We start from the raw sequence: 17,528 nt of genomic DNA on the forward strand, positions 1-17,528 counted from the left end.
GTCGACTAGTAATTTGATGTGAAAGAAAATGTCTTTGATGGCTTGTGTGGGTGTGGGTGTGATAAAATACCAGGCATGGTACTCTTCCGCCGATCGGCGGAAATCCGCCGAAAACAAAAATCAAAAAACAAAAAAAAAATAAAAAAAAAATCTGCTGATTGACTTGAGATTATTATTTTTTCTTACTCAAGCCTTGTTATCTTTCACTTATATCCCTCTCAGCTTCAAGGAGAGGGCACTAAACACATTTAAATTAGTAAAAAGTCGTCAGCTTCAGGGGGCAACGCCCCCTGACCCCCACAAGGGGCACTGCCCCTTGACCCCGCCAGGGGGCCTGACCGGCCCCCTGGACCCCTGGCTTTATTTCAGCTGAAATTGCCATTCCTTCAGTACCATGCCTGAAATACTTAACATTTATGATTTTAAATTTGTTGTTGCTTTTTCTGTTTAATTTAAAGTGTAAACGATGCTCAAATGTATTACTCTTTTCATTTTTCTCTGCACCAGGTATACGGAAGCTTTGCCTTATTTCAACCAGTCCTTTCTTCACAACCGTTGTGCAAAAAGCAGAGGGATGGAGCTGGCTGGCATTGACAATCAACTCATCTCCTTCTTCCGCCGCAACTGCCTGCAGGTTAGCTCAGAAAAGTTGTTTTTTTTAATATGCAGGAAAAAAACCTGGTGGAATGGCCAAGTGGATAAGCGTCAGCCTCCCAAGCGAAAGATCGTGGGTTCGAATCCCGGCCGCGGGTGGTGGGTTTAAGTGTAGCTGTCGTGTTGCCTGGCCAAAACAATGCGCAGAATCGTGTGCAAAAAGGCGTTTAAAAGTTTTTTGAGTAGATTCAAACAAAAAACTGTAGATTTGGTTCACAAGAACACACTTTTTCCTGTATAAGACTTACCAGGGAACCCATACAATTTCATCATATTTTGTATGCAAGATTGTCTAGAATACGAGCAGTACGGTCCACCGGAAAAAATATGACGAGGAGAATTCCTAGATTACTTTTCTTCATAAGCCGATCCAGTATTATGACTCGTGATTACAGTTTTTGTCAGTAAACATTGAAAGAAGCATTTGTTTGACTTGTATTGGTAAACTTAACAAACGGTGTGATGAATGTTTGTGAAACATGTTTGAATCATGGCTGTTCAAATGCTGTGTGAAGTGTGCTAATTTTTCTGAAAATACACCAAGTTTGCTGGAGAATACTCCTTGTGCAAAACAGGGGTTCCCAGGTCTGATAAGAACTGATTTTCTCAGATTATTTGAGATGGGGGGATTTTACTGTATATTTAATTGTATTGTGTCCGACAGCATGTGAACGGCGAGGCCATGCAGCAGTTTGAAGCGGACAGCGACGTGTCGGACGCCCTGACCTTGATGTGCAATCAGATCCTGCCGTCCCTGGCCTTCCTCTCGCAGTCGGGGGTGGAGTCCGACACCGAAACGCTGGAGGAACTGCGTGGCAAGTGGTGCGCCTTCCTGGAGAAAGAGCTCACTGGTGGGTGTTCCATTTTGTGTGCGGGAGTATGATTTTGAGAGTGGGAATATGGTTTTGAGTTTAAGAGTATGATTTTGAGAGTGGGAGTATAGTTTTGAGTTTAAGAGTATGATTTTGAGAGTGGGAGTATGGTTTTGAGTTTAAGAGTATGATTTTGAGAGTGGGAGTATGATTTTGAGTGTGGGGGGGAGATAGCTCAGTAGGTATGATTTTGAGTGTGGGAGGGAGATAGCACAGTACAGTATTATTGAGTGTGGCATAGTTCAAATGTTCACTTTACTGTAATTTTAGAAGTAAAATTTAAAAAGTCGTGTAAAAGCATGTACCGTATTTTTCGGGTCATAAGGCGCGACTTTTTTCCTCGAGTGTATCAAAATACGAAAAAAATCAAAGCCTGAGTACCAGTCAAACAACTTGTTATAATGCATGTTTCAGCTACTAGGTATTACCCTGGCCATGTTTCCTCTCAAGACATCAAAGAGACCGCCCCATAGGTTAATAAACTCGGTCACTGACCCCGTGCAGGAAGTGTTTCCTCTCTCAGATAATGACAGGGGAACCACTGACCTCTCATAGCTAAAACTGGGTCATTGACCCCTGGGAAGAAGGTCAGTGTCCGTATAAACAAGGCATCACAATGGACCTGCTTTGATCTCGCCGCACACACAGAGCACACATATTTCCACTCTGTATTCTTCCTTTGATGTGCGGCTTATTTTCATTCTTCGACCGTTTGTTACCGGTATACTTTTACTTGTGTTTGTGTATTTTTGTGTATTTTTGTCTTTGGAGACAATTATTGACATCAGTTCGTTGTAGCCTTGTGACTTTTAGAGACAAAACGGCTCTGGGGCGATGAAAACGTGTTTGTTATAAGAGGGGTTCGTTATGCAAATGAGTTCAAAAGGTTCGTTGTAGCCGGAAAGTAACAAGTAAGAAATAGAAGGCTGTCTGCCGGGAAATCAATGGCAGTTCGTTAAAAGCGGGATTTCGTTATACCCAGGTTCGTTATAGCTGGACTCCACTGTAGCTCAGTACAGTATGATTGAGTGTGGGAGGGAGATAGCTCAGTAGGTAGCGGCCCAAAACAGTCTCTGACTCTTCACCAAAGCATGAATAGGGCCTTTTACACCTGGGCTATTCTAGGCGACCTTGACCTTGGCCCGCTGTGCCTCGGGCAAAGTCAGCCACTTTTGCGCGTTGTTTGAATGGTGGAGCTGTACGATGGTGCACAAACATTGCTGTTATGGCGTGTGTGGAAGTGATTAAGACACCGTGAGAGATCACACATGGTCGGTGTTGGATGGGTACCGTTTTCCAAACCCTCTAGAGATTTAGAAAAGTGCCGAAAATGGATTAAACTATGTGGAAGAACGATCGAGAGGTTCAACATCGAAAAAGTCAACAAAGACACCTACATTTGCACAAAACACTTCGTCGGGGGGCACTTGAAAATGACATGCTGTTTTTCTTCATAAGTATAAATGGAACAAAAAAGATTGTACCATGCTTTGACTTTATGTGCTGAGAGAGGAAGAAATGGTTTTAATGTAGCTTTTTCATATCCCCATAAACCAAAGTGTGATACTGCAGCTAGTTTGCAAAACAATTTCATTGAAAAACTAGACAGCAAGTGACACATAGTCTACAAACCAATGAACACGAAGGCATTTAAGAAACAGGATCATTCTTTTAATCTTGTCTAAAATTTTGAACATGAATCTCACTGCAAAAACACAATCTAACAGAAGTGGCAGAAAAACAAAACTACTTCAGCATACAAATGGCCCAAAGAATATGGTCTGAAATCAGACAAAAAGCATGACAGCTCGGTGCTTGCAGTTGCATACAACAAGAACACAAAAATGAAAAATAATGGTCAAACTGAACTATGTGTCGTTCAAAGGAAAAATGGTTTGCCTCAAGGAAAAAGACTTGAGAGACATCACATAACTGTACAAGCTCACAAGAACTATTGGTTGTAATCATGAGTACGACTAGACTGAAATGATAAATAATGTGCATCACAGTACTATTCAAGCACTAAAAAGTGCCTCTCACTAGCTTGTCACCAAATAAACAAAGTAGGTTGTAACAAAATTGCAGATTAATAAAAAAAATAGTTCAATCAATAGTATATATATGTGACTTGTCACACCTGACATTAAACTACTGTAGTGATTTCCATCACTATCCTTTTCAGGCATTAAAAATAGTTCAAAGCACCTAGCCCCACATAGAAGTAAGAGGCTCATTCACAAGCTAGTTAAAAGCTTTTCATTCTTTTGTTTTTCTCAAAAGAAAATTCATAGTATGACAACAGTATTCACAGCAGGCAGTTTTAAATCACGCAAGGGCATTCTCCAGGTGTGTTCACGAAATACATTGTAATTTTAAACAGAGACAATTTTCAGTTCACGCGTGAAGATGATTTTACTGACCAAGTTTCTCCCCATATATTTCATAACCCTGCAGGTGAAAATGGGAATACCAGCACAGAATGATTGTCAGTGAAAATTTAATACCAACACTTCAAACTACATCACTCATCATAAAACAGAAACTGTGACTCCAGAGTGGATTTAAATGAAAATCAAAAAGTGGAAAAACTCATACTCTGATAATTGACATTGTTGTCCAAGTGTTTCAAACTACATCACTCATCATAACTTGAACAGAAGCTGTGACTTGGATTTAAATGAAAATCAAAACGCGGAAAAACTCATACTCTGATAATTGTCCAAGTGTTTCAAACTACATCACTCATTATAAAACAGAAGCTGTGACTTGGATTTAAATGAAAATCAAAACGCGGAAAAACTCATACTCTGATAATTGTTGTCCAAGTGTTTCAAACTACATCACTCATTATAAAACAGAAGCTGTGACTTGGATTTAAATGAAAATCAAAACGCGGAAAAACTCATACTCTGATAATTGTCCAAGTGTTTCAAACTACATCACTCATGATAAAACAGAAGCTGTGACTTGGATTTAAATGAAAATCAAAACGCGGAAAAACTCATACTCTGATAATTGTTGTCCAAATGTTTCAAACTACATCATTCATCATAAAACAGAAGCTGTGACTTGGATTTAAATGAAATACAAAACGCGGAAAAACTCATACTCTGATAATTGTTGTCCAAGTGTTTCAAACTACATCACTCATCATAAAACAGAAGCTGTGACTTGGATTTAAATGAAAATCAAAACGCGGAAAAACTCATACTCTGATAATTGTTGTCCAAGTGTTTCAAACTACATCACTCATCATAAAACAGAAGCTGTGACTTGGATTTAAATGAAAATCAAAACTCGGAAAAACTCATACTCTAATAATTGTTGTCTAAGTTTGTTTGTGTGGTTAAAAAAACAAATGTACTTGATCATGAATGAAATTAGAGCAACCCATATGATCATTAACCATTCACTGCCACTGGTCCATAGGTATACTCTTTTCAAAAAGGAGATGGGTATTGAAGAGGCAGTGCTACTGTTAGTGATTCAAAGTGCCATACATCCCATCCTAGTGCTGTGAAATGGGGATATATTCAATATTTCATGGAAGCTAACTAATATTTGCATGTATGCATGCAAACATACTGTGACGGTACTAATACAGTGAACAGCCTGCTTTGCTTGGTTTCAGTGAGGAGTAACAATACTAACAATAACAATATGAATAATAACATGCCTATGTTGTGAAATGTAAGTACTTGCCCCCCCCCCCCCCCCCCCCCCCCCCCCCCCCCGGACACTGGCAAAATCCCAGCAGAATGTCCCCATCTTCGCTGACGATTATGCACAGTTTATATGAGGAAGTGTGCAGGTAGGTTGTCTGCCTCTGTGTCGGTTTTACCTCCGCGGTGTAGACGAAAAACTTTTCCACTTCTGCACATGTATGTATCTCAAGTTGAGCACATGGCCATAAAAAAGGCGATATATCTTCAAAGGATTTGTAAGTTTTCGCCTTCTTCTGGTCGAAATCGTTCTTTTTCTCAATCAGATAGTTCAGGATGTCAACAACACCGATCCTGGGTGCGTTTGATGGGTCACTTTTTTCTTCGGATGTAAAAGGATCGCGTGGTGGAAATCCGATCTGTCGAAGTTTTTCGGAAAGTTTTTCTTGCACGTCCTGTCTTGTAAAATCCGGATCGATCGGTAGTTCCAACTGCTGTGCAGTTTTTACAAGTTGCAGCAGACCATCTCGTCTGTATCCAGTAACAGTATCGACAGCGAGTTTGCCCGTACCCAAGGGGAGTAACTCGAAATGACTCAGCGCGCGGTCAGCTGTAAAAGGCCCTATTAGATTACACTAGCAAGAAAGGTTGAAGTGAGAGAAAAAAAAAAGGTTAATGAAAGTTGTTGGTTCATTTTAATGCTTCTTGTTCTGTCTGGTGCTTGGTGACTGGTTCGAAGTAACACTCACTAACTCTTGTGGTGGACATTTAGAGTACATTTCTTCCCTTTGTTTCTTATTCAAACTTTTTGTAATGTTCTTGTTACAGAGGCCAAAGTTTCCAGTGCTTACGTCTCTTCCTTTCTTTAACCAAGTTTTTTTAACGTTCTTGTCGCAGAGGCCAAAGTCAGCAAGCTACAGGACTTCCTCACCAAGATGTTTGAGAACTTCTCCGAGGTGAAGCTGGAGCCCCCGCAGAACGTCCGGACAGCCGACATGAAAGACCTCTTCAACCACTATGGCAACATCATCAACAAAGCCTACGACGTCGGCGACATTCAGAGAGCGCTGGCTGGCAGATGAGAACTGGACTGAATCGAAAGGGGATGAAAGAGATAGAGAGGGAGGCTGAGACAGAGAATTGTGGTGATGGAGGGGGAGACAGTGAAGAAAAAAAAGGTGGAGAGGAGGGGACTGGTCAGGAAAGGGGGGAGAGAGAGAGAAGAAGAGATTCAGGAAGAGAGAAAACTTGTTGTCAGGGAGAAAGAGTGTAAATGGGCTGGAAGATGAATATGAATTAAAATATATGGATTTGTCGGAATCCTACTGTGCCAAAGATTTTGTGTGTGTAGGTGTGCATGTGAGGGAGGCAGAGGAAAAAATGTGTCTGCAAATACCTTGCAATAAAGTCTGTGTGCCTGCTTAGGCCAAAAAAAAAATAGGTCTGTTTACAGTAACATAGGGTGAAAAAAATAGGGTCGGTAGGTCGGCTTTTTTTTTTTTTTTTTCCATCCATTTTTTTTTCCATTTTTTTTTTTTTTTTTTTCTCCCCTCTCTATGATGTTTCACAGTTCATTTCTTCTCATCAATCCCTGTTTTTGCCCAACATAACTATAAACAGTAGTTTGAGCTTACCTCCCTTCTGTCGTCTGCTGTTTGAGCGCAAACAGCTCTATTTTGGATGCGTTTTTGGTTTTTTTCAGACGATCCAAAAAAAAGATTAGGGTCGGGCCTAAAAACTAGGGTCAATCGGGTTACCGTAAACAGACCTTTTTTTTTTGGCCTTATACTTTAAAGGCATAGTCCCCTCCGGCTCACCAACTAGGATCCGACAGGCGTTTACATGAGATAAAATCATTGCTCCATTTGGACCCATACTAAAAGCCAACAGTCGGGCTGCATCCTGGGCAGAGTGGCAATGTTGAGAAGTTGATTTCCACAAGTGGCTTTTTAAGAAATTCATTCATAAAAATATTCCCATTCTGAAAAAAATCCAAAAACAAAGAGACTGCCAACGTTCCAAAATTCAGAATCAAAAAACAAGAAAGGTAGGTTGTTGGAACGTTTGTCATTGACAAAACAATACATTCACACATATTTCGACCCAACCGTCTTTTAAGTGAACAGACAAACAAATATTCACACAAAACTTATCTTGATAGTTCTGTCAGTTTACTTATTCATTCATTCGCTTAGCTTCCTGACGAGTGGACGTAAACTGATAGAACTATCAAGGTAAGTTTTGTGTGAATATTTGTTTGTCTGTTCACTTAAAAGACCGTTGGGTCGAAATATCTGTGAATGTATTGTTTTGTCAATAACAAACGTTCCAACAACCTACTTTTCTTGTTTTTACATTTAGTCAAGTTTTGACTAAATGTTTTAACAAAGAGGGCGAATCGAGACGAGGGTCGTGGTGTGTGTGTGTCTGTGTGTGTGTGTGTGTGTGTGTAGAGCGATTCAGAGTAAACTACTGGACCGATATTTATGAAATTTTACATGAGAGTTCCTGGGTATAATATTCTTAGACGTTTTTTTCTTTTTTTCGATAAATTTCTTTGATGACGTCATATCCGGCTTTTTGTAAAAGTTGAGGCGGCACTGTCACACCCTCATTTTTCAATCAAATTGATTGACATTTTTGTAAAGTAATCTTCGACGAAGGCCGGACTTTGGTATTGCATTTCAGCTTGGTGGCTTAAACATTAATTAATGACTTTGGTCATTAAAATCTAAAAATTGTAATAATTTTTTTTTATAAAAACGATCCAAATTTATGTTCATCTTATTCTTCATCATTTTTTGATTCCAAAAACATATAAATATGTTATATTCGGATTAAAAACAAGCTCTGAAAATTAAAAGTATAAAAATTATGATTAAAATTAAATTTCCGAAATCGATTTAAAAACAATTTCATCTTATTCCTTGTCCGTTCCTGATTCCAAAAACATATCGACATGATATGTTTGGATTAAAAACACGCTCAGAAAGTTGAAACGAAGAGATGTACAGAAAAGCGTGCTATATGCAGCACAGCGAAACCACTACCCCGCTGAACAGGCTCGTCAGTTTCACTGCGTTTTGCACGAGCGGCGGACTACGGTCATTGTGAAAAAATGCAGTGCGTTCAGTTTCATTCTATGAGTTCCACAGCTTGACTAAATGTAGTAATTTCGCCTTACACGACTTGTTTGATTATTCCCATTCTGTTGATAAAGCAGCCATGCTGTTGCTGTTTGGTATGTGACCAAGTGGAGGGATGGTCTTATCCCATGTAAATGCCTGACCAGATCCAAGACGGTGAGCAGAATCGTTTACACAGGAAGGACTTGGCCTGAAGAGTGCGCTCTGGTGTGTGAAATTTCCACAACTTCCACAGGGGCTTGCAAAGGCATGTAAATACTCCCTAATGCGTGCTAAAGAAACCATTTTTGTTCTGTGTCCTGTATGTACATATTCCTTCTATCCTATTGGCTGTACATAATGTGAAAGACACAAAAAGCATACATTTTAGTTTTTGTTGAGAGAACACGTTTACTTGTGATGGCGAAAGAGATATCAGCTGCTTTCAGGCTGATCCCCATTTTTTGTTGTTTCGTGATTTAGATCTTGCCGTGATAAAACAGGCTGTTTATGCAGAAGATCAAATTGTTTTTTAATTATTGGGGTGTCACATGACCGTACCTTTTTCCTTGGTGATGAATTGCGAAATGTTTTAAAATAAGAAATGTTGATTGCTACATTTGTGTCGGACAAGGGGAATGATATTGAGAGAAAGATGGCATAACCAGTCAGTGAATTGTTCAGCTTGGTGATGATTGAGCAGATTGGAAGAGACTGAAGAAAGATATTTTAAAATGTTCCAGAATGAAAGAGACTATTCCAGAACGTTCCAGACTGTCTTTTTCAATGTTTTGAGGAACTGAGTTCATTTGTAACGATAAATAAAAGAAACTGTTCCAGGATGTCTGTTCGCAATGCTGTCTGTGTGTTTTGGAGTTCAGTTCATCCATTCCCCTAAAACCGGTGTATGGCTGCCTAAATGTCAGGGTAAAAACGGTCATACATGTAAAAACCCACTCATGGGAGTTTGAGCACATAAATGAAGAAGTTAATCCATGAAGATAAAAATAGGAAGGCATTATACAGGATATTCCGGAATGTTCTAGAATGCCTTGGAGTTGGCTGCCAGTGTGTTTTTAGGACCTCTAGCCATCATCAGTGAAGATGAAGACAAGATGGCATTATAGATGATGATCCAGAATGAGAACAAAATCCCCCCGCGGGTTAGGGGGAAGAATTTACCCGATGCTCCCCAGTATGTCGTAAGAGGCGACAAACGGATTCTGTTTCTCCTTTTACCCTTGTTAAGTGTTTCTTGTAGAGAATATAGTCGATGTTTGCAAAGATTTTAGTCAAGCAGTATGTAAGAAATGTTAAGTCCTTTGTACTGGAAACTTGCATTCTCCCAGGAAGGTCATATATTGTACTACGTTGCAAGCCCCTGGAGCAATTTTTTGATTAATGCTTTTGTGAACAAAAAACAATTAACAAGTGGCTCTATCCCATCCTCCCCCCCCCCCCCCCCCCCCCCCCCCCCTTTCCCCGTTGCGATATAACCTTGAACGGTTAAAAACGACGTTAAACACCAAATAAAGAAAGAAAGAATGAGAACAAAATGTCACAGTAACGTCTTTGTGTTTTAAGACGATGTTCATTCGTGAAGATGAAGATGAGAAAGCATTATAGGGAATATTCCAAACTGAAGAAAAAAATTCAGAATGTTCCAGAATGCTGAAGAATTTTTTTCCCAATGCTGTGTGTTTTAGAGCCTTGTTTTATGCACAAAGATATACATTTATAAAAAGACACTATAGGGGATATTCAGGCATGGGAATTGTCCGCCGAAAGGCAAATTTCCGCCGATTTTTTTTGGTCCGCCAAAAAAGCAAAAAAAAATAAATGGGGGAGGCAAAAATGGTTCTAAAAACTGAATTTAAAGGCAAACTTGGAGCTCAGATGACACCAAATTGCACAAGTTGGGTTCTTTGGAGAAATTTTTCCGGGGGAGCATGCCCCCGGACCGGGCTAAGCGCGATGCGCCGTCGATTTTGATATTACTTACACATTTTCAGCCTTTTTTACCTTTTCCAATTCCCATGCCTGGATATTCTACAATGTTCTAGTCTGCTTACAGTGCTGTCTGCAGTTAATTCATTACATTAAAAATAAGAAGGCATTATAAGGATATTTCAAAGAGTCTTTTGCAAATGCTGTCTGTCTCAGGACCTCAGTTCATTTGTGAATAAATGCATAAGGAGGCCTTATGGTAGACAGTGTTTAGAAAAAATGTATAAAACTGCGGTACAGTAGAAATGTAAGGGTTGGCGTTATTGAGGATAGCTTCAAGGCAAAGAAAGATAATGACATGGTTTTATTGACTCACATGCGAAGCAAAAGTGAGTCTATGTACTCACCCGAGTCGTCCGTCCGTCCGTCCGTCCGTCCGTCCCCGAGTCGTCCGTCCGGACGTCCGTCCGTCCGGAAAACTTTAATGTTGGATATTTCTTGGACACTATTCAGTCTATCAGTACCAAATTTGGCAAGATGGTGTATGATGACAAGGCCCCAAAAAACATACATAGCATCTTGACCTTGCTTCAAGGTCAAGGTCGCAGGGGCCATAAATGTTGCCTACAAAACAGCTATTTTTCACATTTTTCCCATTTTCTCTGAAGTTTTTGAGATTCAATACCTCACCTATATATGATATATAGGGCAAAGTAAGCCCCATCTTTTGATACCAGTTTGGTTTACCTTGCTTCAAGGTCAAGGTCACAGGAGCTCTTCAAAGTTGGATTGTATACATATTTTGAAGTGACCTTGACCCTGAACTATGGAAGATAACTGTTTCAAACGTAAAAATTATGTGGGGCACATGTTATGCTTTCATCATGAGACACATTTGGTCACATATGATCAAGGTCAAGGTCACTTTGACCCTTATGAAATGTGACCAAAATAAGGTAGTGAACCACTAAAAGTGACCATATCTCATGGTAGAAAGAGCCAATAAGCACCATTGTACTTCCTATGTCTTGAATTAACAGCTTTGTGTTGCATGACCTTGGATGACCTTGACCTTGGGTCAAGGTCTCATGTATTTTGGTTGGAAAAATGTGTAAAGCATGTGAGTCGTATGGGCTTTGCCCTTCTTGTTGTGTTTCGGGTGATTTCTTAATTTTGGCAGTGGTTCGAAATGACGTCAAAATGACCTGATTTTATTGTAAAGTCTTTAAAAAAAATGGTGCAGAACATACTGCGACTCGTATTCTTTTCCGCATGACTCTGATGTAGACAAGAGTTCAGTTGGCATTCGCGCATACAAAGATCTTGTTCCCCCCCCCCCCCCCCCTCCCCCTGCGCCTCGCCCCCTTTCACACTGATAGACTATAAAGGTATGTTCTTTTGAAGATTAGATGATCCCTTTGAAGCTCAGATAAAAATCTCCATCACCCCCCCCCCCCCCCCAACCCGTTCCCAAGACTTAGTCGATGGCAGTGTCCCTCTAACCCCCCTCCCTCTAGCACATACCCAAGCACACAACACCCCCCCCCCCCCCCCCCACCTAGAGCACACACACACACACACACATACCCTCGCAAGTGAGATTTCTGATGCATACTCCAATTAGCATTCCGTCTGAGTTCTCCTTTTTAATTTTCTGCTGCTTTGTGATGACTTTGCACAATGACAATGACAATGTCCTACTCTTGTTTAATCTACAAAACCATTGTTATTCATGTCCTCTGTGTGTCATGTCTCCTGTGGTCTCACATTGATATTAAAGTAGCATATACTGTGACACAAATCTCCGACATATGTTTCGTTCTGTATAGCTCCTATTTCGTTTCTCATTCTCATTGTTTTGTTTTTGTTTTTCTTCTCCTTATTCTTCTTCTGCGTTCGATATCATGGCCGTTAAATCTTCAGGCCAACTGTTTTTGTTTTTCTTCTTCTTCTGCGTTCGATATCATGGCCGTTAAATCTTCAGGCCAACTGTTTTTGTTTTTCTTCTTCTTCTGCGTTCGATATCATGGCCGTTAAATCTTCAGGCCAACTGTTTTTGTTTTTCTTCTTCTTCTGCGTTCGATATCATGGCCGTTAAATCTTCAGGCCAACTGTTTTTGTTTTTCTTCTTCTTCTTCTGCGTTCGATATCATGGCCGTTAAATCTTCAGGCCAACTGTTTTTGTTTTTCTTCTTCTTCTGCGTTCAATATCATGGCCGTTAAATCTTCAGGTCGTTGGCTGCCATAAAGTCCGCATTCTTCTGTAGATCGGCAGCGGGTCCCCATAGCTTGGTGCCCAGGGTTTTTGTTTTTTGACAGATGCGTGTGTGCCTTCCCTCCTCCCGCCCCCTTTTTGTAATTGATAATATCTTGCAAGAAGGAATATTGTTGGTCTGGTGTTGTTGCTTGTGCATGATAAAACTAAAAGATACATTTATGGACATACCAAATACTGAAGACATTTGGCTCTGCTGCATCAGCTCAGGTGTTCATTCTCCGTTTCACTTCCAAACGCACCGTTTGCTAAAACAAAAACGATGTTTGGCTTTAAAGTTATTTTTTTCTTGTTGGTAAATACTCTTTACTTCTGCTTTGATATTCATTCCTTTTTAGAATGCTTGAATGCTGTTTGCTGAAATATAACATTTGGCTTTCAAGCTTTTTGTATTTTGGTTTTTCTCTGTAAGGTTTTAGTTCTTCCTTGATATTCGTTCCTACGGAGAATGGTTGATTTGTGGATTCTTGCACAAGGTTGAAAACTATTTAGTGTGTGTGCACAAATGGCAAACTTTGGCCGTGAGTATTGAGTGAGGCTGATGTGCATGTAATAAAAAGATGGCGTGGCAAAGAGTTTGGCAAGTGAACTTACCCCCCGCGGGTTAGCGGGAAGAATTTACCCGATGCTCCCCAGCATGTCGTAAGAGGCGACTAACGGTTCTGTTTCTCCTTTTACCCTTGTTAAGTGTTTCTTATATAGAATATAGTCAATGTTTGTAAAGATTTTAGTCAAGCAGTATGTAAGAAATGTTAAGTCCTTTGTACTGGAAACTTGCATTCTCCCAGTAAGGTCATATATTGTACTACGTTGCAAGCCCCTGGAGCAATTTTTTTATTGGTGCTTTTGTGAACAAGAAACAATTAACAAGTGGCTCTATCCCATCTCCCCCCTTTCTCCTATCCCATCTTCCCCCTTTCCCTGTCGCGATATAACCTTGAATGGTTGAAAACGACGTTAAACACCAAATAAAGAAAGAAAGAAAGAATTGAGTGAGGCTGATGTGCATGTGATAATAAGATGGCGTGGCAAAGAGTTTGGCAAGTGAACTTACAGGATGGCTTCTGGATATTGTTACATGTGTTGTACCGCAGAGAGATAATACTGACTGTTATCAAGGTGCTATAGATATTGTGTGAGTGTTCCATGTGCATGCGTGTATGTCTCTGTCTGTTTCCCCACACATGAAAGGGTGCAGTAGGATTGGTGTGTGTGCGTTCCACGAGTAAGGAAAAATATAATAAAATTTAAAAGAAACTTGTGTAAACTTTGATTTTTGCCTTTTTTTTCTGCCACAGTTGAAGTTGTAAATATTTGCTGTGAAAACCTTTTTTGATTTTAATTTTTTATTGTTGAGGCTTTGTAGAAGTGCTGCAGTTGCTTTTAATTATATTTTAATTCTGAGCGTTTCTGTTTGTTTTTGATTTATATATTTTTTTCGTGAACACCATGTTATTCAAAATCAAAACATTTTTCTACAATGATATCGCCAAAAGTTGAAGGAAGACTGCTTTGAGATTGTTTGTTGTCGTATTGTATCAACTTGCTGGTACTTGGAGTGAATTAAGGTGTGTTTGAAATATTCAACGAGAATTTCGATTTTGTTTATACGGGTTTTTTAATCTTATGTCAGTTAGCCTGCAAAATCCTGACAACACCAAAATGATTTTTGTGTTTTTGAACGAAATGTAATTTTTGTGCATACCGTGTTTGGTGTATATAGTTTGAAAATTACTGATTGTAAGGCATCTTGGTTGTGAATACTGAAATATTAACACTCCTTAAGTCGTTTCCTGCATCATATGATGGCTCATTATTTTTTATTTGGATGCAAAAATAGCTTTGTGTCCGCCTTGTTTTCAACAGTAAACAGTTAGTTGATTCTACGTTTAGTAAAAACATGTGAGAGACTATTCAGTCATAAGATGGACAATCTGTTCTTGTTAAAAGTTTTGTTGTTTGTTAAGATCCAATAACAAAGGGAATGAACTGTGCAAAACGCAAAACACGAGCGAGTAGAAGTTAACCAAGAATGAGAGAGAAAGACAAGGGTCAGATTGGCTGGCTGGTTATTGGACGTTTTGTTGTTGTTCAGTTGTACGTTTCCTATGTTAGTAGACTTTGACTAAAGCCTCCGAATTCCTAGGGGACATAGGGCCGCCTTTTGTCTGTAGGCAATTGTTTGGGTAGGAATAAGTTCATGGTTGTACAGGGATGCCTAGCCTAGTAGCTCAGGCTTAAATTGCAGAGTGCAAGATGAAACAATTTCAAAGCACTTCAGCTAAGGCTAAGGCACTTAAGTATGCCTCTGAAACCAGCCCAGAGTGTCATAACTATGCCTCTGAAACCAGCCCAGAGTGTCGTAACTATGCCTCTGAAACCAGCCCAGAGTGTCATACCTATATGGCTCTGCGTAGTCGGCTGGACGTTAAGCAACAAATAAACAAACAAACAAAAGTGTCATAACTATGCCTCTGAAACCAGCCCAGAGTGTCATAACTATGCCTCTGAAACCAGCCCAGAGTGTCATAACTATGCCTCTGAAACCAGCCCAGAGTGTCATAACTATGCCTCTGAAACCAGCCCAGAGTGTCATAACTATCCCTCTGAAACCAGCCCAGAGTGTCAACTTTAAGTTTGTGTAAGAGAAATACTCAGATCAGATGACTGCATCTACTCACACAAGTGTTCTAGTGTATTAACTGAAAAGCTGGCTGTATTATTTTGGTTTCCAGACAGTTTGATTTTGTTCATCGTCTTCAGTACAAGCTTTTTCTGAGGATTCAGTCCATTTTATTTTTAAATATTTAGTTTGTTTTAGTAATTATTTGATTAATAAGTGATGTTGGTTGGAAACACTTTTAGTTTTGTTGATGGAAGAACAAATCAGAACGCTGTAAGTTCATTACTCTTGCCTTAAATGCATAATATTTGAAAGTCTAAACAGGCATGAACCCGTGATGAGTGATGATTAATATACGTTGTGTAGAAATACAACAATGTTGTCACTGCATCCGTGATGGTTCGATAAAAGCGCATCAATCTCCCAGTGATCACATGTAGTTGTCCGATAAATAAAAGCTGATCTTATGAAATTAAATTAAAGGCCCCTCCTGTTTTTGGAACCGCAGGAGCTTTCTAGTTTGCTGTTAGGTAGATTTTTAGTTCCTCTTTCCTGTCATGCTCTCTTTTTCTTCATGAATTCTTTTCTTTTTTCTGCCTTCTTGCTCATTCACCTGTATTTTTTCCAAAAATCTCTTCTCTTGCCGCTTGTCTCGCGATTCATGTATAGTATAATCTGTTAGTGTTCTGATGTAAGTCCAGCAGTAGATAGGTTAAGCCTATTTTAACATACTGGAAACTGGTAATCTTCCAGTAGGTATTAATTTAGTTTTACTAAAGCCTGCTGGGACACAAGTAATGGGTTAGTGCATTTGTAAACAGGAATCGCTTGACAAGTGGCCCCCTTCATCCCCCCCTTCCTCGTCCTGATATGGCTCTGCGTAGTCGGCTGGACGTTAAGCAACAAATAAACAAACAAACAAACAAAATTGTACCGTTGAGGTGCTGAAAGAAAGACTACATGTATGATGCCAACAGGGCACTCTTGTTTTCTGTTTCTGCATTGTTGTTACATGTACCACAAATTTAAAAGTTTTATTAAAGTCAGTCTCGGTGTGGCTGATTTTTTTCAGTCTGAATACAGAATCGATCTCAGGGCTCAATATAAGAAAAAAATGTTTGAAATCAGAAATCTGTCCACAAATTTCAGAGCATTTTGTTTAGTTTTGGAGGGGGGAGGGGTGGGGGTTGGGTTGGGTGTTGTCAAAATTCATTCAGATATTAGGCCTCTGCATGAGTAATTCTACTTGAGGATCGATACAATAGAAACCACTTTTAAGGCCTCTACAGATCTGAAAAAATCAGGTCTTTATAGGGAAGGAGTCTTAATTCAGAGTTAAATTTACAAAGGCTATAAACAGAAAATCTGGAAAAGGGTCTTTAATGGTGTTAATTTTTAAATTTGGGTGAGAAATATAAAGGTCTTTAACAGGGGTTAAGTTTTCAATTTGGGTGTCATAAAATGGGCATCCTCACCTAATTAAAAAAGTTCCAGAATTCAAACCTTGCTTAAGAAGAGAGCATGGAAAAAGGGAGTTTACTGGCAGAAAAGTATGCACTGAAAGAGAACTCCCTGAACAAAAGGGAGTGTTCTTGGAGAATTATAAAAGTATGCTATCAAAGAGAAGCACTCCCCAAAAGCGGAGTATGACTGCCTGAATGGCGGGGTAAAAACAGTCATTCATGTAAAATCCCACTCGTGCAAAAACATGAGTGAACGCGGGAGTTTCAGCCCATGAACGAAGAAGAAGAAGAAAGAGAAGCACAACAAAAATACGCTCTTATTTTTACACATGTGAATGTACGCAATACACAGATCTTAGATTACCAGTGGAAAGCAGCTTGAGTGTGATATACTCTTCCTTTTCTCAGTTTGTACTCCCCCCCCCCCCCCCCCCCCAAGTTTTTCGTTAGAGTTAGATGTGTTGTTGGCAAAACTGAGCTAGGAATGCTTTGATCCAGTCTGAATGTTGATCAGTATGTACATTTATCCGCGAGTGTGGTTCTGTTGCGTTTGCTGCCTATCCATAGTTTGTGAATATGCAAATAGGTTTTTGCGCACTTAGCATGTTAGCAACCAATGCAGTTGCTTAGTTTTTTAGTGTTTATTTTTTTTAAGTGTCTGTGAAATGTGTTTGTTGTCATATTGCGTTCCCTTTTCGTTCTTTTGGCCGAAGTTGTGAATTTTTTTTTTCTTAATATCATTTTTTTTTTATTGTGAATTGTTTGTGCGAAACTGTGAATTGTAATATGTACAAAGGAATTTTTGTGTGAAACTGTGATACCCTTTATCACTGTAAATACCTGATCCGATGGATTGTCAGAAAAATAAAAAAAATTCTTTGAAAGAATAAAATATATTGATTAAGAA

The 17,528-nt window shown here is 39.5% G+C and overlaps 1 protein-coding gene and 1 long non-coding RNA gene across 3 annotated transcripts in view; both read left to right on the top strand.

Moving 5' to 3' along the window:
• The window catches only part of LOC138973051 (ubiquitin carboxyl-terminal hydrolase 25-like), a 78,787-nt gene extending 69,634 nt beyond the window's left edge, over positions 1-9,153 (top strand). For both annotated transcript variants that reach the window (XM_070345706.1, XM_070345707.1), the window contains exons 22-24: positions 508-634; positions 1,319-1,505; positions 6,086-9,153. In XM_070345706.1, the coding sequence (XP_070201807.1) occupies positions 508-634; positions 1,319-1,505; positions 6,086-6,270 (499 nt within the window). In that variant the 3' untranslated portion in view covers positions 6,271-9,153. The remainder of the gene's footprint in view (positions 1-507; positions 635-1,318; positions 1,506-6,085) is intronic.
• Positions 9,154-11,805: 2,652 nt separating this feature from the next.
• Positions 11,806-17,528, top strand: LOC138973049 (uncharacterized). The gene is made up of 2 exons (XR_011457874.1): positions 11,806-13,072; positions 13,533-17,528. It is a non-coding gene; the product is annotated as an uncharacterized lncRNA (long non-coding RNA).

This window comes from Littorina saxatilis, linkage group LG8 (assembly GCF_037325665.1).
Source record: "Littorina saxatilis isolate snail1 linkage group LG8, US_GU_Lsax_2.0, whole genome shotgun sequence".
Taxonomy (NCBI): domain Eukaryota; kingdom Metazoa; phylum Mollusca; class Gastropoda; order Littorinimorpha; family Littorinidae; genus Littorina; species Littorina saxatilis.